Below are 18,395 nucleotides of genomic sequence, written 5' to 3'. Positions count from 1 at the left end.
CTGAATATAGTGGGGGAAAAGTGGCAAAAATAAATACTCAAAAAAGTCCAAGTAACGTAAAGTCAAGTATTTGTTGAAAAGTACTTAGTTACATTCCGAAACGGGCGTATTTTTCGCAGGACAAATAAAACAGTTGAGAGTGACCCATCTTCGCGTTCACACGATCTCTGCTGCACCGCACTACGCCCTTCAGTTCCGCCCAAAAGGGAAATGACGCCGGTGCAGAAAATGGCGTCCGCAAAGCCTGTGGACCGCTGTGGTTTGTTACCCGTTTAATTTGGAGCCGAGCGGGGGGTTCACGGACGATAACATGGCAGTGAAACGCTGCCGCCGCCCGCTCTCCTGATCCCGGAATCGAACCCGCAACTTCATGTCCGAAGGAGCCAGAGCTGCCTGGTCGAAGAGGGGTTGTGGGGATTCGCACCGCCGAGGTGAGACGGCTGGATTTTAGCCGCTAAGCTAAAGCTGTTCCCGGGGCTGAGCGGGGTCTGCTCCCCCGTAGCTCCTGTCACCACAGCCGAGAATCGTGACAGTTGATGCGGACAGTCAGGGAGACAGCTCCGGAGGTTATTACCGTTATTTTTACTTTTTAAATATCACCCAAAATCTGAGCTAACCTCAGCGCCTGTGTCCCGGAGCAGCGCGAGCACCGAGCAGCCCGAGCCTTTGTTTTGAAGATCAGATGAGCCGTTAGAGGGGAAATCCAGGTGCTGCTGCAGCTCAAACACGCAAATTACGACAGAAAAATAAAAAAGGAAAACACCAAATAATCACCATCAGTAAAATAACAGTTATATGCTATCAGTTTAAGAGTAGAAGTTAAAATATGAACTACACAAGACAAAGTTGCGACAGAAAGTGACACGATATGATAACAAGCAGCGACTTGTATTACAGTAAACCACAGACCTAATGTGGCCCCAGTAGGGTGCCAGGTGGCCCCCCAACCATTTTCTAATTCACAATAAAGACAAGGTGATTGACATTGGGAATTGTTTATGTACTTTTAGTATATATAAGGTGCCAGAGAACATAAACAGCATGTAAATAGTGCTTGTTTATATAATTAAAAGCAGTGGAGGATCCCCTGCACCCCCAACAGAGGTCCTAGCTAAGACCCAAATGTCTTAAATCCTAGAAATTTCCTGAAATCACAGAAAGCTCCTGCAATCCTAAAAATCCCCCTAAATCCCAGACAATTTCTAAAATCCTATAAATGATCTGAAATTCCAGAAACATCCAAAAATCCTAGAAATTTCTTGAAATCAAAGAAACATGAAATCCCACAAATGTTCTAAAGTCCCAAAAATGTCCTAAACTCCCAGGAAACATTCTAAAATCAGATAAATATACCCAAATCTTAAAAATATTCTAATATCCTTAAAACGTCCTGCAATCCTAGAAACATGCTTAAATCAGAGAAATATTCTAAAATGCTAAAAATGTTCTAAAATCCTAAACATCTTAAAATCCTAGAAACATTTTAAAATTCTATAAATGTCCTAAAATCCTAGAAACATGCGAACGTCCTTGAAAAATCCTGAAATCCCGAAAAATCTGAGAAACGGCCTAAAATCTTAAAAATGTCCAAAGAGACTATAAACGTACTAAAATCCTAGAAATGTCCCATGGACTGTATGATTATCTAATACACATATTTTGAACAATGACCACTGCACACACAAAAAGAAATCTGTGCAGCCCTTTCAGCAACTGGGGAACTTTAAAATAAATGACTGCCAGGACAGTATAACATATTAACATAGGAAGTATAATAAAGCACAGTTACTGGTAAAATATATAGTACAAGATGCAGAGTAATAGTAATAATTATATATTATAACATAGATGATAGAGTTTCAAATTTAATAGTATGGTACAGTATAGTAAAGCATTTTATGTACACAATATATCATATAATAATAGTAAAAACAATAACATTGTATAGTTTGAAATATATATTATGGTATATTAATTGATAACATTTATTGCAAAGTCTATAAATAAAGTGGCACAGCAGAGAGTCAATGAAGAGAGAGAGCGGTTTGTAACGAGCTGCGATTCAGCGACTGACAGACGACTGTTTGACTGTACGTTAAATTAGCTTAGCCGCCGGCTGAGTGATTGTAAAGCTCGTTGCCGGGTGAACTCGGCCGTCAGACTCTGAGCACCGTCAACCTGTTGCTGTTTTTCCTTTTTGACTAAGAGGTCAGGTCAGACCAAGGCCGAGACCAAATTACAGCCAGAGTGTGTCTGTTTCTCTCTGAATGTAAAGGAGGCTCTGCTGCTTTCTGATTTTTCATCTGTTTTCTTATTTTGAGAAGTCCTGGGGATTCATGCAGAAGCAGTTAGTTGATTCATATTGTTTTCAATTAAGAGATAAGCAGTTATATTTTGTATTAAGTGATGCATAATTGCAGTCTGGTCTGACTGCAGCTTGGATCTGATTTTGGATTATGCACTTTAATTAAATAAAAAAAAGAGTTGAGGCAAGTAATCAGTTTAAAGATTAATCTGGGTCATCTGAACATTAACTGGCAACAATCAGTGAATTGTTTTAGTTATTTATCAACCAAAAAGGCCAAATATTTGCTGGTTGCAGCTTTTTAAATGTGAGGATTGTCTGTGATTTTTTGAATTTTTATTTATTTTTTTCAGTGAAGTAAAGATTGGGACGCTATGTTTATTCAAAATCCTAAAAACCTCCTGAGATCCTTAAAATATGATCAAATCTTAAAATCCTAGATATGGCCTAAAATCCCAGAAATGTCTTAAAAGACTAGAAATGTTATTTTTTTTTGTTTCTTTCCTTCAGGAAAAACATGTTGTTATTATTATTGTCACTGTTGCATATATGAATCATTTTACAACATGTACCTCTAGTTTATTATTTTATTAATTTTGTCTCTTTCTCACTTTAACGTTAAAAAACAGAAAACGATGAAGGTATGCTGTGCTGTTTTATTATAACAATTTTAATTCCCAAACAATTAATAATAAAATGATGAAAGGATTAGAAACATAATAAAATCCTAGAAATGTCCAAAAATACTAAAAATGCAGATTAATGATGCTGTAAAATATTTTGAGCTCACCTGTTGTGACTTACAAACCTTTTTTTTTAAATTCTGCTCCGTCTTATTGGTCTCCGTCTTGTCTCCATCTTGTCTCCTTCTTGTCTCTGTCTTGTCTCCTTCTTGTCTCCTTCTTGTCTCCGTCTTGTCTCCGTCTTGTCTCCTTCTTGTCTCCGTCTTTTCTCCTTCTTGTCTCCTTCTTGTCTCCGTCTTGTCTCCATCTTGTCTCCGTCTTGTCTCCTTCTTGTCTCCTTCTTGTCTCTGTCTTGTCTCCTTCTTGTCTCTGTCTTGTCTCCTTCTTGTCTCCGTCTTGTCTCCGTCTTGTCTCCGTCTTGTCTCCTTCTTGTCTCCGTCTTGTCTCCTTCTTGTCTCCATCTTGTCTCCTTCTTGTCTCCGTCTCGTCTCCTTCTTGTCTCCGTCTTGTCTCCTTCTTGTCTCCTTCTTGTCTCCTTCTTGTCTCCATCTTGTCTCCTTCTTGTCTCCATCTCGTCTCCTTCTTGTCTCCATCTTGTCTCCTTCTTGTCTCCTTCTTGTCTCCGTCTTGTCTCCGTCTTGTCTCCGTCTTGTCTCCTTCCTGTCTCCTCTGTCAGAACCAGGGAAACATAAACACAGGAAATGCGAGCGGCCCCTTAGCGCTCAGCCGTCAAAGCCTGTGATTGTTCGCCCGGGCTCCAAAAGGTACGATTTGTCACTCTGCAGCACTGCATGTTGACTCCAACAAACCCTTTTCTGTCACTTTTAACCCCATCTTACCCATCATCCCTCTCTCTCCTCCTTGATGGTATTTTGGGCGGACGGATGGTTTGACGTTAGAGCTCGCTGTCGCCTCAGAGCTGATGGCGGCGATGAAGCTGATCAGTACCTGTGTGCACACGGATGAGGGTCAAATATGAAATATATCACTGCGCTACTCTCACCAGTAGAGCTGTTGTAATGAAGTAGAAAAAACTTTTAACCCCGATATCATCAGAACAACTAACATTCATGTCATAACATCATTTTTAATAAATTCACAGGTCCAGTTGCCATAATAACTTCCTGAAACTAACACCATACAATTTGCTGCAGTTTTATTTTGTACTTAAATATGAGAAGTTGAAGAGATTTATTCTCTCGTATGCTGAAATACACAAAAAGGCCAAAAGTATGCGGACAATGGATGCCTTTGTCCACATGATGCGTTATCATTCGCGCGTCCACATACTTTTGGCCAAAGACATTAAACATGCACAGACGTGAGACATTCATGCTTTAATGTGGCGGTTGTGTTGGCTTTGTCGTCCAGGTGATTGACGCTCAGAAAAGGGACATTGTTAGCATCTTCTGGACACAAGGGGCACTGTCCTCTGATTGGCTCGGACAACCCCCTCTGACATGCCCGTGGCCAATCAGAGGTGAGTGTGCTGTGTGTGTGTGTGTGTGTGTGTGTGTGTGTGTGTGTGTGTGTGTGTGTGTGTGTGTGTGTGTGTACACGTGTATGTGTGTTTGTTTTCATTTGCATTGAGAGTGAGTGGCGGTTTGCAGATGATGTGTGTGTTTTCTTCTCTTGTTTGTGTGCAGAAACTAAGTAAAATTGTAAGTTTTGTGTGTGTTATACTTATTTCTTCCTTCATTTGTGTGTGTGTGCACAAGTGTGTTTTATGCTGAAGAAACGGGATGATTTGGGATGGGTTTTTTTTCTTTCTCTGTATTTTTACTCAGCTCAGTGTGTTGCAGTGGAGCAGGTTATTTCCCCAGTGTGTGAGCGCAGAAACACACACTGTGAAAGAGTAACGTCTTGTTTGGGATGCAGTGGCTGAAGTGCTGAGCTTTTAATGCTGAACGCCCTTTTGAATGCCCTTCCAGTCCCAGTCTTACCTTATTCAGCACACACACACACACACACACACACAAACAGAACTTTTTCCAGTGTTGTGCCTGCAGAAGTCGTCCCTGCTTTGTGTTCGCTGCACAGCTGCCGTGTGGTGTTGCACTGTGAACTCACGTATGTTCTCTGTGATTTTTTTTTTTTTTTTTTACCTCACCGTGTCTCCTCCCCCCTCTTTGCCCTGCGTCATGCCTGCAGGTGTGTTATGTCGGGGGCAGATGTGGAGGTGTACCTGTCCCAGGTGCATGATGGGAGTGTGTCGTCGGGCTTCCGGGCGCTTTACGAGGAGCGTCTGCTGCTGGACGTCACGCTGTTGATAGAGGAGCACCACTTCCAGGTACGCAAGTATTAAAAATAAACGTTGCATTTAGATTAGTCGATCAGGGGTCGTCAGAGAAATCAGTCGTTAAGAACATTCCTATTTAAGACTTTATACCATTTTTTGTTTTTGTGACTATATACAGCTGTCTTATCTAATGAAGGCAAAAAAACAAAACAAAAAAATATCCCAAATAAAACAAATAAAATCTGTCCTTTGTTGTCTTCTTGAGTTATACAGTTGACTTATTTAATAAAGGCCAAAAACAAAACAAAAAAATAATATAAAAACAAATAAAATATCTTTTATGTTGCTTTACGGCCACGTTGTGCATCACTACGAATTTTCACCTCATTAAAGCCAGACTCAAAAGATACAAAGTATCAAAACAGAAAAAAGGTCAGAACCAAAAAACTTCTTCTCTCCGTAAACAACATTACTGCAGTTTTGTTTATGTAAACGTCGTGTCGTTCCTCCTGCAGGCCCACAAGGCGCTTCTGGCCACCCAGAGCGACTACTTCCGCGTCATGTTCACAGCAGACATGAGGGAGAGGGACCAGGACAAGATCCACATGAAGGGGCTGACGGCTGCTGGGTTCGGCCACATCCTCCGCTTCATGTACTACGGCTCGCTGGAGCTCAGCATGCCCACCGTCCAGGAGATCCTTCAGGTAACCGTACACACACACACATGCACGCACACACACACACACATGCACACGCATGCACACACACACACACACACACACGCACGCACACACACGCACGCACACACACACACATGCACACACATGCACACACACACATGCACATGCACGCACGCACACACACACACACGCACACACACACACATGCACACAGGGCCCGTCTGCGCTGGTGCTTTATGGGGTCGAGATTAGACCCCGACTGGTATGAGATTTTTGAGTCTTGAGCTCTATAAAATAGATAATGATTTAGAATTTTTTTTAAAAAGCTAGGGAAAAACTATATTTAGGATTATCGTAATTATATTATTAAATTATTTTACAGAATTATTATACATTTTCAGCACTTTTTCCAGCTCATTTCCTGTTTTTTTTACTTTTTTTATTTGATTAATTTTCAGGTCATTTTATTTTACTTCTTTTACTAATTTATCTTATTTTCTTTCATTTTGGGGTCATTTCTTCTTTCATCATTCATTGCCTTCTTCCCATGTTTTTTTAAGTAATCAAATAAATTTGCTCAGGTTTCAAAGGGTTAAAAGTGGATGCATATCAGTTCCAAATATCTGTGATTAATTATCTGTAATTTTATCAGCCCTGAAAGAGCGGTGTGGGTCGACTCTGGTTCCTTAAACCAGAACTGATGATAAACCGACGCAGCAGCGGCAGCGTTTCATATTTCTTACGAATAATAACGAGCTCTCACTCGCCTCCTCTGCTTCCTCCTCTCACTTCCTGTCCCGGCAGGCCGCCATGTACGTCCAGCTGACGGAGGCGGTGGAGTTCTGCTGCTCCTTCCTGCTGGCTAAGATCTGTCTGGAGAACTGCGCCGAGGTCATGCGCCTCCTGGAGGACTTCAGCGTGGGCGTGGAGGGCGTCCAGGAGCAGCTCGACAACTTCCTACTCGACAACTTTGTCCCCCTCATGAGCCGACCCGACTTCCTGTCCTACCTCAGCCTCGAGAGACTGCAGGTTCGTTTTTTTCCTCATTAGATTCATTCTGACCAAGATGCACACAAAATGTCTTTTTGCGCTTCACGACGGTGATAGCCGAGGCCCGAGGCATTATGTTTGCGGGTTGTTTGTCCGTCTATTCTCCTGGATATCTCGAGAACACCTTTAGGGAGTTTCTTCTTCTTTTTTTTTTGTTTTGTAAATCTCCTTTTATTGGTTCATGTGAACACACAAAAACAAAATACACAACCAAATGAACATGAAGACCTGAAAAAAGGAAAAATTATTTATTATTATTATTAATCATGTAAAAGGGGAAAATATATAAAAAAGATGAATAAATAAATAAAATAAAATGAGGGGGGAAAAGAATAAAAGGGGAGGGTGAATAAATAAAATAATAAAATAAGGGTAAAAAATAAATAGAAAGGCAAGACACAAGGGCATTGGATCAAAACATTATCCCAAGGTTTTAATCTGCAATTTTCTGTGAAATCGTGGACTATGATCTCCCAGAAATACCTCATAGGTGGCAGCGCCCGCATATTAGGGGCTCGTCTTTCTGTTATCGCTCACATGACGTCGCCTTTGTTTGGAAATGACTGCAATAAAATAAAGCTGCTGATGTTTTGAACATCCGTCGCCATGCTTCCTGGAGTGTTTTCACCAGAGGAGAAGTTGCAAACATCTCACAATTGTGCTTTATTAACATTTCAAAAATATCGCTTGAATTTTTTGCAAATTTGTAACGAAAACTCGCCTTCTGTCTCCCTGAACCAGGCGTACCTGAACAGTGACGCTCTGAGCCGTTTCCCAGAAATCGAGCTGTATGAGGCTGTCCAGTCGTGGCTGCGACACGACCGGCGGCGCTGGAGGCACACCGACACCATCGTGCAGTCCATCCGCTTCTGCCTCATGACTCCCGCCAACATCTTTGAGAAAGTGAGTTCTTCTTTCTGAAGTTTTCTCTCTTTCCGTCCGCAGGTTTACTGATTTTGTCCGTTTTCCTCGTCACAGGTGAAGACGTCCGAGTTTTACCGTTACTCCAGACAGCTGCGGCAGGAGGTCGATCAGGCGCTCAGCTACTTTCATGATGTCAACCAGCAGCCTCTGGTGGAGACGCGCTCCAACCGGATCCGCTCGGTGCGGCCGCAGACGGCGGTCTTCAGGGGAATGATCGGTCACAGTATGGTCAACAGCAAGATCCTGCTGCTGCAGCGTCCAAAGGTGCTCGTTTGTCTGCCTTTAAGAGCATTAAGTGACAGTTTGGGGTTTTTGTGCTGTAACTTTCACGCAGCACAACTTTCTATTTACATGATGTGGAATCAGTGTCCGTGTTTGAATCCCTCAGGTGTGGTGGGAGCTGGAGGGCCCTCAGGTGCCGCTGCGACCGGACTGTCTGGCAATCGTTAACAACTTTGCCTTCCTGTTGGGCGGAGAGGAGCTCGGGCCCGACGGGGAGTTTCACGCCTCCTCCAAAGTCTACCGCTACGACCCTCGACAGAACTCGTGGCTACGCATGGCTGACATGTCTGTGCCCAGGTCAGAGGAGCCCGAGGCTCTGAGTGTTCGCGGTGTTAGCCGCGTTTCCACCAAAAACTTCCGATAGTACCTTTAGAGCCAAAAGTAACCACCACAGTAATGTTCCTCGACCCTGAATCAGTTTATCGTTTCCACTGCAGACAGGACTCTTAAATGTCACCGGTGACCTTGTTTGTCATCCACAGAGCTGCACGTCAGCTTTCTTAGAAACAAGCAACGCAGGCTGGTTTTTAAACTTTATTGCCAATAACAGCAATGAACAAGCATTTAAAGGTGCAGAACAAAATCACCTCGAGAGTGGGTTTGACCTGACATCGATGCACGTGTGAATGAAGAGTCACAGCTGTCCATGTCTACACTTTCCATGGACATAATTATACATGTGCATCCATACAAACATAAACATTTCTCACATGCATACATAGATATACATACACATATAAATGCATTGGTTTTTCTAACAAAGGTAATCAATAATTGATGTCCATCTCCTTTTAAAAAAACTTGCGTTTTCGTTGTAGCTGAGCTGTCATGACTTTTTGCAGGAGGGTTAAACTTTATCTCATTAATAGTAACTGTTTTCTTTCAGTCATCAGTAAAATATGCAGTATGTAACACGCTCCGACACATTTTTTAATCTAAGAGAATCAAATTAGAATATATGCAGTTTACATAATCTATTAGAAATGATTAGAAATAAATGCTTGTTACTAAAAGTGTCATCCAAGACTGACAATGAAAACAGATGGAGAGGTCAAAGATGTCGTTGAAATTTAAGGTGTGTTGATGGATTCACATCGTTAACTCATGCACAAAGTAACATGAAAAGTAAAACTAAGTACATTTGTTTTTTTTCACTCTGCAGCTGCTGCTGGAGGCTGCAAAACATCCTTTCATTTTACAGTTATAGTTCACTAATTTATTAAACTAAACTAAGAACGTGTCATGGTATGAACAGTGGTCACATATAAGCTTAAAGAGAAGCCACGAGCAACAGTCACAGTTCTCTGTTCACCAAGAAATGAACTGCAGAGTTTTCAGTTTCACATTTTAGTACCAGATCATCGTGCGTGTCCCCGACAGAGAGCTGACAGAACCACGTGGACAGCAGTGATCGGTTGCAGTTACACCGTCCTCAGCTGAACACCGTGGAAATGCAAAAACGTGCACTGAGCTGAACTTGAAGCGACCTGCTTGGTGGAAACGCAGCTCTCGCGGCCTCTGATTTATGCTATGTTTTTTTAAAAACTGTGAATCATCACATTATGATCATCTCAAGGTGTTTTTGGAGACTCCGTGCCAACTTCCTGCTGAAAGTTATTGATGCATATTCATGCTGTTTTCTGTCTGCAGGTCAGAGTTTGCTGTGGGCGTCATCGGCAAGTTCATTTACGCCGTAGCGGGCCGCACGCGAGACGAGACCTTCTATTCCACGGAGCGCTACGACATCACAGAGGACCGCTGGGAGTTTGTGGACCCGTATCCCGTGAACAAGTACGGTCACGAGGGGACGGTCCTCAATGGTAAACTGTACATCACCGGCGGCATCACCTCCTCCTCCACCTCCAAACAGGTGTGCGTGTTCGACCCGGGGCGGGAGGCGGGAGGAGGGGGAGGAGGAGGCAGCTCGGGCGGGTCAGACGCACACAGGACACGCGCCGGCCGCGGCCCGCTGCTGCCCGGCACCCACGCCAGCTGCTGGGAGAACAAATCCAAAATGAACTACGCCCGTTGCTTCCACAAGATGATCTCTCACAACGGGAAGCTGTACGTCTTCGGAGGAGTGTGCGTGATCCTGCGGGCCTCCTTCGAGTCGCAGGGCTGCCCGTCCACCGAGGTCTACGACCCGGACACCGACGAGTGGACCATCCTCGCCTCCATGCCCATCGGGCGCAGCGGCCACGGGGTGGCGGTGTTGGACAGGCAGATCATGGTGCTGGGCGGCCTGTGTTACAACGGCCACTACAGTGACTCCATCCTCACCTTTGACCCCGACGAAAACAAGTGGAAGGAGGACGAGTATCCCAGGATGCCTTGCAAACTGGACGGTCTGCAGGTGTGCAGTCTGCACTTCCCAGAGTATGTGCTAGAGCACGTGAGACGCTGCAGCTGAGGTCTGCTCCTCAACGAGCCTCCTTTTTATAGAAACGGGAACGCACTGTTGGAGGCCTGGAGTCTCCCGCGGGGGGAGCACGTGTTCACAGGTGGGAGACTCGACCGACGCGCAGGCTTTTCAAACGAGCGCCTACCTGAAGGTGAGGAGGAGACGGCCCCGGGGCCGCTCATCTGCTGTTGTTAAAGAAGCCCGATGGCAGCGTGGCGCGGTGAGACGCCACATAAACAGTCAGCTTGAACATTTTCAGATTTAGCTTTCTCAGAAAATCAATGAAAATAATCTGTGGGGAGAAAAAAAGGTTCAATTCTGCTGGTTTATGTTTGGACTGTGGTCAGTTTCCTGTTCTACTACTCACCTACTGTATTTAGGCGGTCCAGTCAGTCAGTCAGTCTGCAGAAACGCACTGGAAGCGTCACACTCATGCATTTAAAGAGGGACCTGGAATTAATTTTAGGGATGTCTCGGTCAGGTTTTCTTGCCCCCTAACCCAATTTATTTAAAGTTGAGTATCTGCCAATATTCCTGGTCCAGGTCTTATAGTTACCTGGATAATACAGCAGCACAATGCACACCTTTAAACCTTTGAAATCTGAGCACATTTGCTTTCTTTTGGAAACATGCGGGGAGAAAAGGCAGTGAGCAATTTAACAAGAGCTCTTCTGCAAACTGGAAGACATTAGAAGCTTTGGAAAATTTTTAATTTTTTTTTCTGATTTTAAGATTTTTTTTTGTAATTTTGTGCATTTTTTTGCTACTTTTTGAGTCATTTCAAGCCAGTTTCTTCAAGTGTCAGTGGCTTAAAATAAATCCAGTGGATATGCTTGACAGTTTAATAGCGCTGCAATGCAAAAAAAAAAAGTCTGTATTCAAATAACTTCTAGTTTTTTTTTTTCATTTTATTTTTTACAAAATAACAAAATCAACAAACAAAAAATATTTTTATATGGCTCTTATCAAAATTCCTCTCAGTGCAGCATTTTTTTTATAACTAAATAAAGAAACTAAAAAAGTTTGTAAAATCCTCAATTCCACTGGGTGCAGAATTTGTCTTTTCAACAAAATAACAAAGCTAAGAAAGTGAAATATGTCTTGTTTTTTTTAGTAAAATAACCAAGTAAACAAAGTAAAATGTCTTTATGAATTGCTCTTAATTCCACTTAATCAGCACAATTTACAAAGTAAAATATGTCTTCCGAAATCGCTCTCAAATCTACTTAGAGTGGCATTGTAATAAAAGTACAGAACAGCAGAAATGAGTCATAAAATCACTCAGTTCCGCTTATAACAACATTATAGTGAAAATAGTTCACTAAAACTGAACAACAAAAATTTCAGCTGAACATGAAAAGAAAATCAGTTTCTACTCACTGGAGCTGCAGCGTGACAATAAAACCTAAATATCTGCTGCAGAGCTCAAAATCACAAATCCCAAAAAATTAAAAATGTGTTGATCGGCCCGATGCTGCCGATCTGATCGGGACATCCCCGTCTATTTTATCTCACCAGTTTACTCTGTCTAGTCTGAACAAGGTTTCTCTGCTTGAGATTTCATCGCGTTTGTTAATCTATTTAAAGGCGTATCGTTAATCAAGGTGCTCTTATTGAAAAATAGGTTAGTGAAAGCCAAAACTATTTCAATCAATCAAAAAATGCCCTATAAAGTATATAACTGCAAGTGAAATCGTGCAGTAAGGTATATAAACACACTATTAACACTATATAAACTGTAGTGTAGCTCATTTTATAGCCAAATATACCAAGCAGATTTTAGGAAGAGGCCGTTACTCAGATTTTGCAGATGCTGCTTCGATCTGCTGTCAGATTATTCATAAATTCGCTTCCAGTGCGTTCCAGCTTTTAGTCCCAATTCTGCTCTTTACTCCCAGAAATCCACCAAACTGCTCATGTTCATACAACATCTGTGTCTTACTGCGCCCCTTCTCCTTCCTCTCGTGTGTGTGTGTGTGTGTGTGTGTGTGTGTGTGTGTGTGTGTGTGTGTGTGTGTGTGTGTGTGTGTGTGTGAGAGCTGAATGATTGAGAGGAAAAACATAACACTACATGGCACACGACGGTTCATTCTTCAGATTTCATGATGACGGTTTATTTTTTGCGAAGGAAGGACAGATCTCGGTGTCAGAGCAGCTCCGCGCGTCACTGGCAGTGCTTTACTTACTCTTCATATACATTCCCAGCACTTTATTTTTTTGGGTTCTTGTTGTGGTTGTAAATGTGCAGATTTACCAGCTATAACATTTCAAAGCAGCTGTAGTGTTACGACATGATGTAATGTTACAGACATTCAGCAGCGTCTGAAATTAACCTTTTGGCTGAAATTAATTTAAAAAATGTACCCGCCATAAAATATACAGCTAGTTAAAATATTTAAGAAACACTGGGCCTCGTGCAGGAACATTTTCAGATTCTTGTGTTAAACCAGGAACAGTTCATTAACACATCTATCTGTCAGTAAGGTGTATTTAAAGGAATACTTTGCTCCCAAATATTAATTTGTATATAAGTTACTCATGCCTTGTTACGTTCAATTTGTGAAAAAATAGAAAATGTTTTTTCTTGCATGCATCCACGGTGAGCGGAGAATCCAAAAACAGAGAAAAAAAACGTGATAAATGAAGTTAGCAGCAAAACTACATCATACATTTGTTAACAAATTTGCGCAGAATAATCAGAGTCTCTTTAATCTAGTTGTATGTACTTCCAAAACTCATATTTTCAATAAAATATTAGAGTTTCAACACTTTAAATAAAAAAGTCTCGTGCACGGCGAGCAGTGGATTTGTGCTGTTTAAGTGTTTTAAATTTTATGGTTTATTGAAAATGTGTGTGTTTGGGAAGTACTGAATGGATAAATTAAATTTAGATTATCAAGAATTTTTTTGGATTCTCCGTTCACCATGGAGGCATGCAAGGAAAAAAAAGTTTGTCTTCATTAATTCAGTGTCATACAGGATGAGACATTGATGTAAAATGATCATTTTGGGGGTGATGTAATACTTGAAAGGGTGTATTTCCAGGTATATCCAGTATAACCGGGACGTAGCGGCTGTGAGTGGGGACATCCTCGTGTTCCCAGGGTCCATGTTGTTTAGAGAGATCTGTGCACCAACAGTGGAGGCAAATTGACGTCTTAAATGCAGTTTTAATGGTCAAAATCTGTTCGGCCACTTTGGACATATAAATGTTTAAAGTCAAGAAAACTGTCTGACGTGTAAAGTTCGAGGGTTTGGGTTTTGAAGAGCGTCGAGTCGATAAGTCGTCCTGCAGGGAAACCAAAGCCAGAATAAATGTTGGCATTGTACGTTTCTGCAAACCACAGCTGTGTTACATTTGTACGTTTTTTGTCGCAGATATGTAGAAGCTTTACGTTTCAGCAAAGCTGTGGTTAAAGTGTGGTTAGTTTAAGGTAGAAAAAACACTTATCGATGGTTAGGAAAAGGTCATGTTTTGGCTCAAAATGTCCATTTTTTGTGGCATTATCCTCACAACAAATGGAGTGTCTCTGTAAAAAAAGCAGCTGCTTTTTGTAACACTTTTGCTGCTGGAAAAATGGGGACATGTCACTAAAAAACACAAGTTTTGTTTCTGAAAAGCTGCTGGAAACAGCACTTTTTTGCACTATACCAGCTGGCAGGTCCTGAAAAGGCACCGCTGTAAAGGCAGCTATGACTCACTTAAAAACAACCGATTTCGTTGTTTGCTGGTGTCACACAGACAGTGATCTGCAGCTTCGTTGTCTCACACAGTCAGCTCATATATCGCGTCACCGTAGAAACGATAGGATTATTTATTTATTTTTATTTAACCGGAAAAACCTCTTTACATTGAAAATATTTTAACAAAAGTTGCACACAGACATGGAACAAAAGTACAAAATCAAAATGTAAAACTCCAAAGCAACAATATCAAACTCAAGAAAACAAAGTTACCACAAGGAGGGACTAACAGTATGTTAATATACGCTTTAAAAAAACCATAAAAACACGACGATTCACAGACCAGCTAACATGCACCCTGACATTAACACGTAGAAGAGGACGTATAAAAGTCCTGCAGCAGATCTTTGAAACAGCCTCGAGAAAGTGATGAGTGCAGCTTGAAATCTTTCTGCAGAAAACTCATAAATGCAGCCGCCTTTATGTGTGATACATATGAAACTTAAAATCTAACAAGCATGTAGTTTGCAGATGTGCGATGCCAACATTTTCTTCTGCATAAATTAAACATTCAAACTGAGTAAAAAAGGCATCACGGAGAATATGAAAATATCTCCCTAATGTGTCATATTAGGAGGATATTTTGGGGAAGAAAACGACCCTGGGAGCAAAGATAAACTAACGTATGTCCACCAAAGCTGAATTGTTACCAGCATTTTGCGCCATCCGTGTTAATTTCAGACGTTGAATTGTGCGCCGAGGGGCTTCAGTCATGTCCGAGTTATTCAGCAGATGCCAAATTTCTGTTGTCACGTGCACCGTGCAGCTTTCAGCAGCCCTGTGGATGTCTCTGACCCTGTCCTCTGCAGACATATTTATTTCTCCTCCATGAGCCAACTGTGAAAAGGGCTAGAGCACATACCGCTGCAGTTCTGTCTGCCAGCCGTGTATTTAAGTTATTTATTTTCTCAAGTATTGCTTTCACCGAGCTATGCAGTAACAGTCGTGGGGTTATTTATTACGAAAATTTTCATTGTGAATTCGTGTTCTCAGAATTGTACTTCTGTCTCCTTTCCTTGTCTCGTCCTCGGCCGTCTGTCCCGTCCCGTCCTCCTCCAGCAGCGCTGCGTGTGGCTCGTGAACGGATGCTTTTGAGAGCGCTCTTTGTTTTTGATGAGAGGTGATGAGAAGGCTTAACGCCGAGCTTTTAAAGTCGATGAACGGGTGCAATTTAAAATGTGTCATTTTTTCAAGTTACGGTCTGTTTATCACAGCAACAAACTGTATGCAAACTGTCATTCTGCAGGTTTTCTTAAAGACAAACTTGTGTGTAGGTGGCATGTTTTTGAGGTACCATCCTTTTATTTCGTGCTCCTTCTGCATCAGCGACGTCCCTGCTGTCCACAGAAACCTCCGAGTCCTCATCCTCAGTGCTTTGTGGCCTCTGGTAGAAATCTTAGATTGACTCCCACGTTAGCGCCTCCTCTGCAGTGAGAAAGTTGTGTGTTTCACTGTCGTATTCGTTTTCAGGAAATACTGTAAATGCAGAAGAGCTGCAACTGATGATTTACTCATCGGGTCTGCAGCCGTTAACATCTAAAGAAGCATATGTGGCCCCCAAAAAACAAAACGATAGCTGTTCATATTTGAGCCTTATAACTACGGTAACACAGCATACTGAGTCTGAATTCATTTCTGTTTTGCAGTGAGAGCAAACAAATCTGTCCACGCTCTTTTAACTCTGCATTTTCCTCCAAGACTTTTTCTTCTTCTGTTTTTTCGATATTGAGACAAAACTATTGTAGCCACCGCTATTGAAATTCTACTAAATTCCACTAAATTTATTTTTTTTAAAAATAGTAAATAATAACAATTATAGTAATAATACTAATTTCCCTCTGCCCAAAGCGATGTCTTCAAATATATCTTTTTTTGTTAGTCTGTAAAATGATCAAACAGTTTTACAGTTGCAGAAGATGAGAATCACTTAAGCCATAAAGAAGTGAGAAATTAAAATGAAATTGTAAAAAAAAAAAACAACTAAAGGTTATTTATTTCCATTTCCATTTATTTCATTTTTGGGAACTGACGCTTAAGAGCCACATGCAGCTCCAGTTCTCCAGTTACCTCCCCTGATTTATGCATCTAAATGTTCAAAAAATAATGAAAAATAATTTCCTTCAGCTCAAAGTGATGTCTTCAGATGATTTTTGTTGTTGTTTTTTTGTCTCTAAAAGTAAAACATCTGTTATTTACTGTCCAAAATGACCAAGAAAAGCTTTTGGACCTCAGATTTAAGGATCTGAAACCAGCAAATCTTTGGTACTTTTGTCTGAAAAATGTCTAAAAGCAGTTATTAGATTATAAAATCTTCCCAAACGATTAATTTGCAGTAATGGCTCTGTAGCTTTATGTCATTATGCAGACTTTTTGCCTTTCTGAGCTCGTTAAAACCTCGCGCAGAAGCGTTTCTTTCACATTTTACTTTACTTTTCAAACATCTGCATTTTTTCAGGTTCAAAACATTTCACGCCCCAAACTTTTTGTTTTTTAAGTTCTTTTATTCTTGTTTTTGCACTTATTTTTTTCCCGGTCGCATTATTTTCAACAAAAATCTTCTAAAAATCCACACAAATGTCTCAAAAATAAGAAACGCAGCAATGCTCACTCTGTCAGAGGCAGGTCTTTGTGGGAAACAAACCTCTTTAACCCCGCGTCCCCCTCCGTCTCCTCCGTGTCGCTGTTCTCTGCAGCTGATCTCATGATCATCGCACCTCTCGCTGCTCCTCCTCCTCTCATGTTGCTGTTAAAAGAAGAAACGTGTAACCGATAAAGTACTACTGTCCTGATTTATGGCACATCCAGTCATAGCGCAGCATCCTTTAGTCCACCAGTCTTCAGTCTGTCAGTAGGAAAACAGAATAGAGGATTAAATTTAAAAAAAACATACCTTGCTGCAACGACTGTATCCGAAAAAGAACGTAAAATCAGATTAATGTATCTTATAATCTGAGTAGAAACTCTTTGGAAACGATTTGTAACTTCTTTCCAGAAATAAATGTTCATATTGGTCAACTTTCAGCTGACGGCCTGTGTGTTTTTCTATCTCTGTGTGTGTTTCTGACTCTTCTTATGTTTGTGACTCAGTTCATTATCGACTTTTTTCCTGTATTTTTATTCATTTTTTGCTTTCGCTGCATAGATAAACGCAGTCATGCAGGAGAAACTTGTGTGTGTATTAAAGACAAAAACATAAATGTGAGTATTTGTGCAGCTGCATCTTATGGCATTTTTCACATTGAATAATCTGTCAGATATTATTGACTTTTTTGACGAGCCTCATGGGTCAGAAAGAAGTTAAAAACGCTCATCACAAGTTTACAGAGTCCATGGTGTCGTCTGAAAATGTGTTGTTTTGTTTAACCAACAGCCCCAAATTCAAATATCTTTAATTTACACGAATATGAAACAGAAAAGCAGTTCACAGGGTTTTATTTTTAGTTGACAAAGGGTTAAAACAACTGAAATAATGTTTGCAGAGTTGTTTTTGTGCAACATCAAAGTGACAAATACGTTAATACATTCATGATTAATATCCAATAATATATTACTCTAAAATCATGAGTACTTTTCTTAACAGTTTTGACAGCAAAATTAAACTGTAAAATGCATTCATTTTATAACTGACAGGCAGAAATAATTGGTGAAAAAGCTATTAAGAATTTTAAAAAATTATTTATTATGAATTAACAATTGTCTGTACGTTACTGCTAAAAGGTGTAAGATTGTACAACTTAATAGAGTCTGAATGTACTAAACATTATTTTGAATTGAAGAGTATTTAGGCTATATTTATGTATTTATTCACTTAATTATTTATTTATTGATCATAGTGTTTATTCATTTCTTTATTATTTACAATATATGCACTTTAGTTTTTATTGCTTAATTTTTTAAAAGAATATTTTAGTTTTTATTATTTTTAGTATTATTTTATTTATAGAAGAGCATTATTTGATTTGGAGACCATTGAGGTTTTATTTATTTATCACAGTTTATGCACTTTAATTTTTTTTTTTTTGTTTATTTGTTTTTTGTTTAATTTCAAAAACTTTATTTTATTTCATTTCTATATATATATATTTTT

At 40.6% G+C, this 18,395-nt stretch overlaps 1 protein-coding gene across 2 annotated transcripts; it reads left to right on the top strand.

Moving 5' to 3' along the window:
• The first annotated feature begins 146 nt into the window (after positions 1-146).
• Positions 147-17,329, top strand: klhl15 (kelch-like family member 15). 2 transcript variants are annotated; one of them, XM_042510146.2, is made up of 10 exons: positions 380-431; positions 3,665-3,752; positions 4,360-4,468; positions 5,140-5,278; positions 5,743-5,931; positions 6,712-6,936; positions 7,699-7,860; positions 7,936-8,145; positions 8,270-8,460; positions 9,814-17,329. In XM_042510146.2, exons 3-10 carry the CDS (start codon positions 4,449-4,451, stop codon positions 10,571-10,573), a joined length of 1,896 nt encoding a protein of 631 aa, XP_042366080.1. In that variant the 5' UTR covers positions 380-431; positions 3,665-3,752; positions 4,360-4,448; the 3' UTR covers positions 10,574-17,329. The 2 variants fall into 2 exon arrangements, with proteins under 2 accessions (XP_042366079.1, XP_042366080.1); XM_042510145.2 differs by lacking the exon at positions 4,360-4,468 and having other exon boundaries at positions 147-431.
• The last annotated feature ends 1,066 nt before the right edge of the window (positions 17,330-18,395 follow it).

Source organism: Plectropomus leopardus, chromosome 21 (assembly GCF_026936395.1).
Source record: "Plectropomus leopardus strain MGB_pleo_1.0 chromosome 21, ASM2693639v1, whole genome shotgun sequence".
Lineage (NCBI taxonomy): Eukaryota > Metazoa > Chordata > Actinopteri > Perciformes > Serranidae > Plectropomus > Plectropomus leopardus.
Note: the sequence above shows the minus strand (reverse complement) of the source record. Positions and strands in the feature narration are given on the sequence as shown.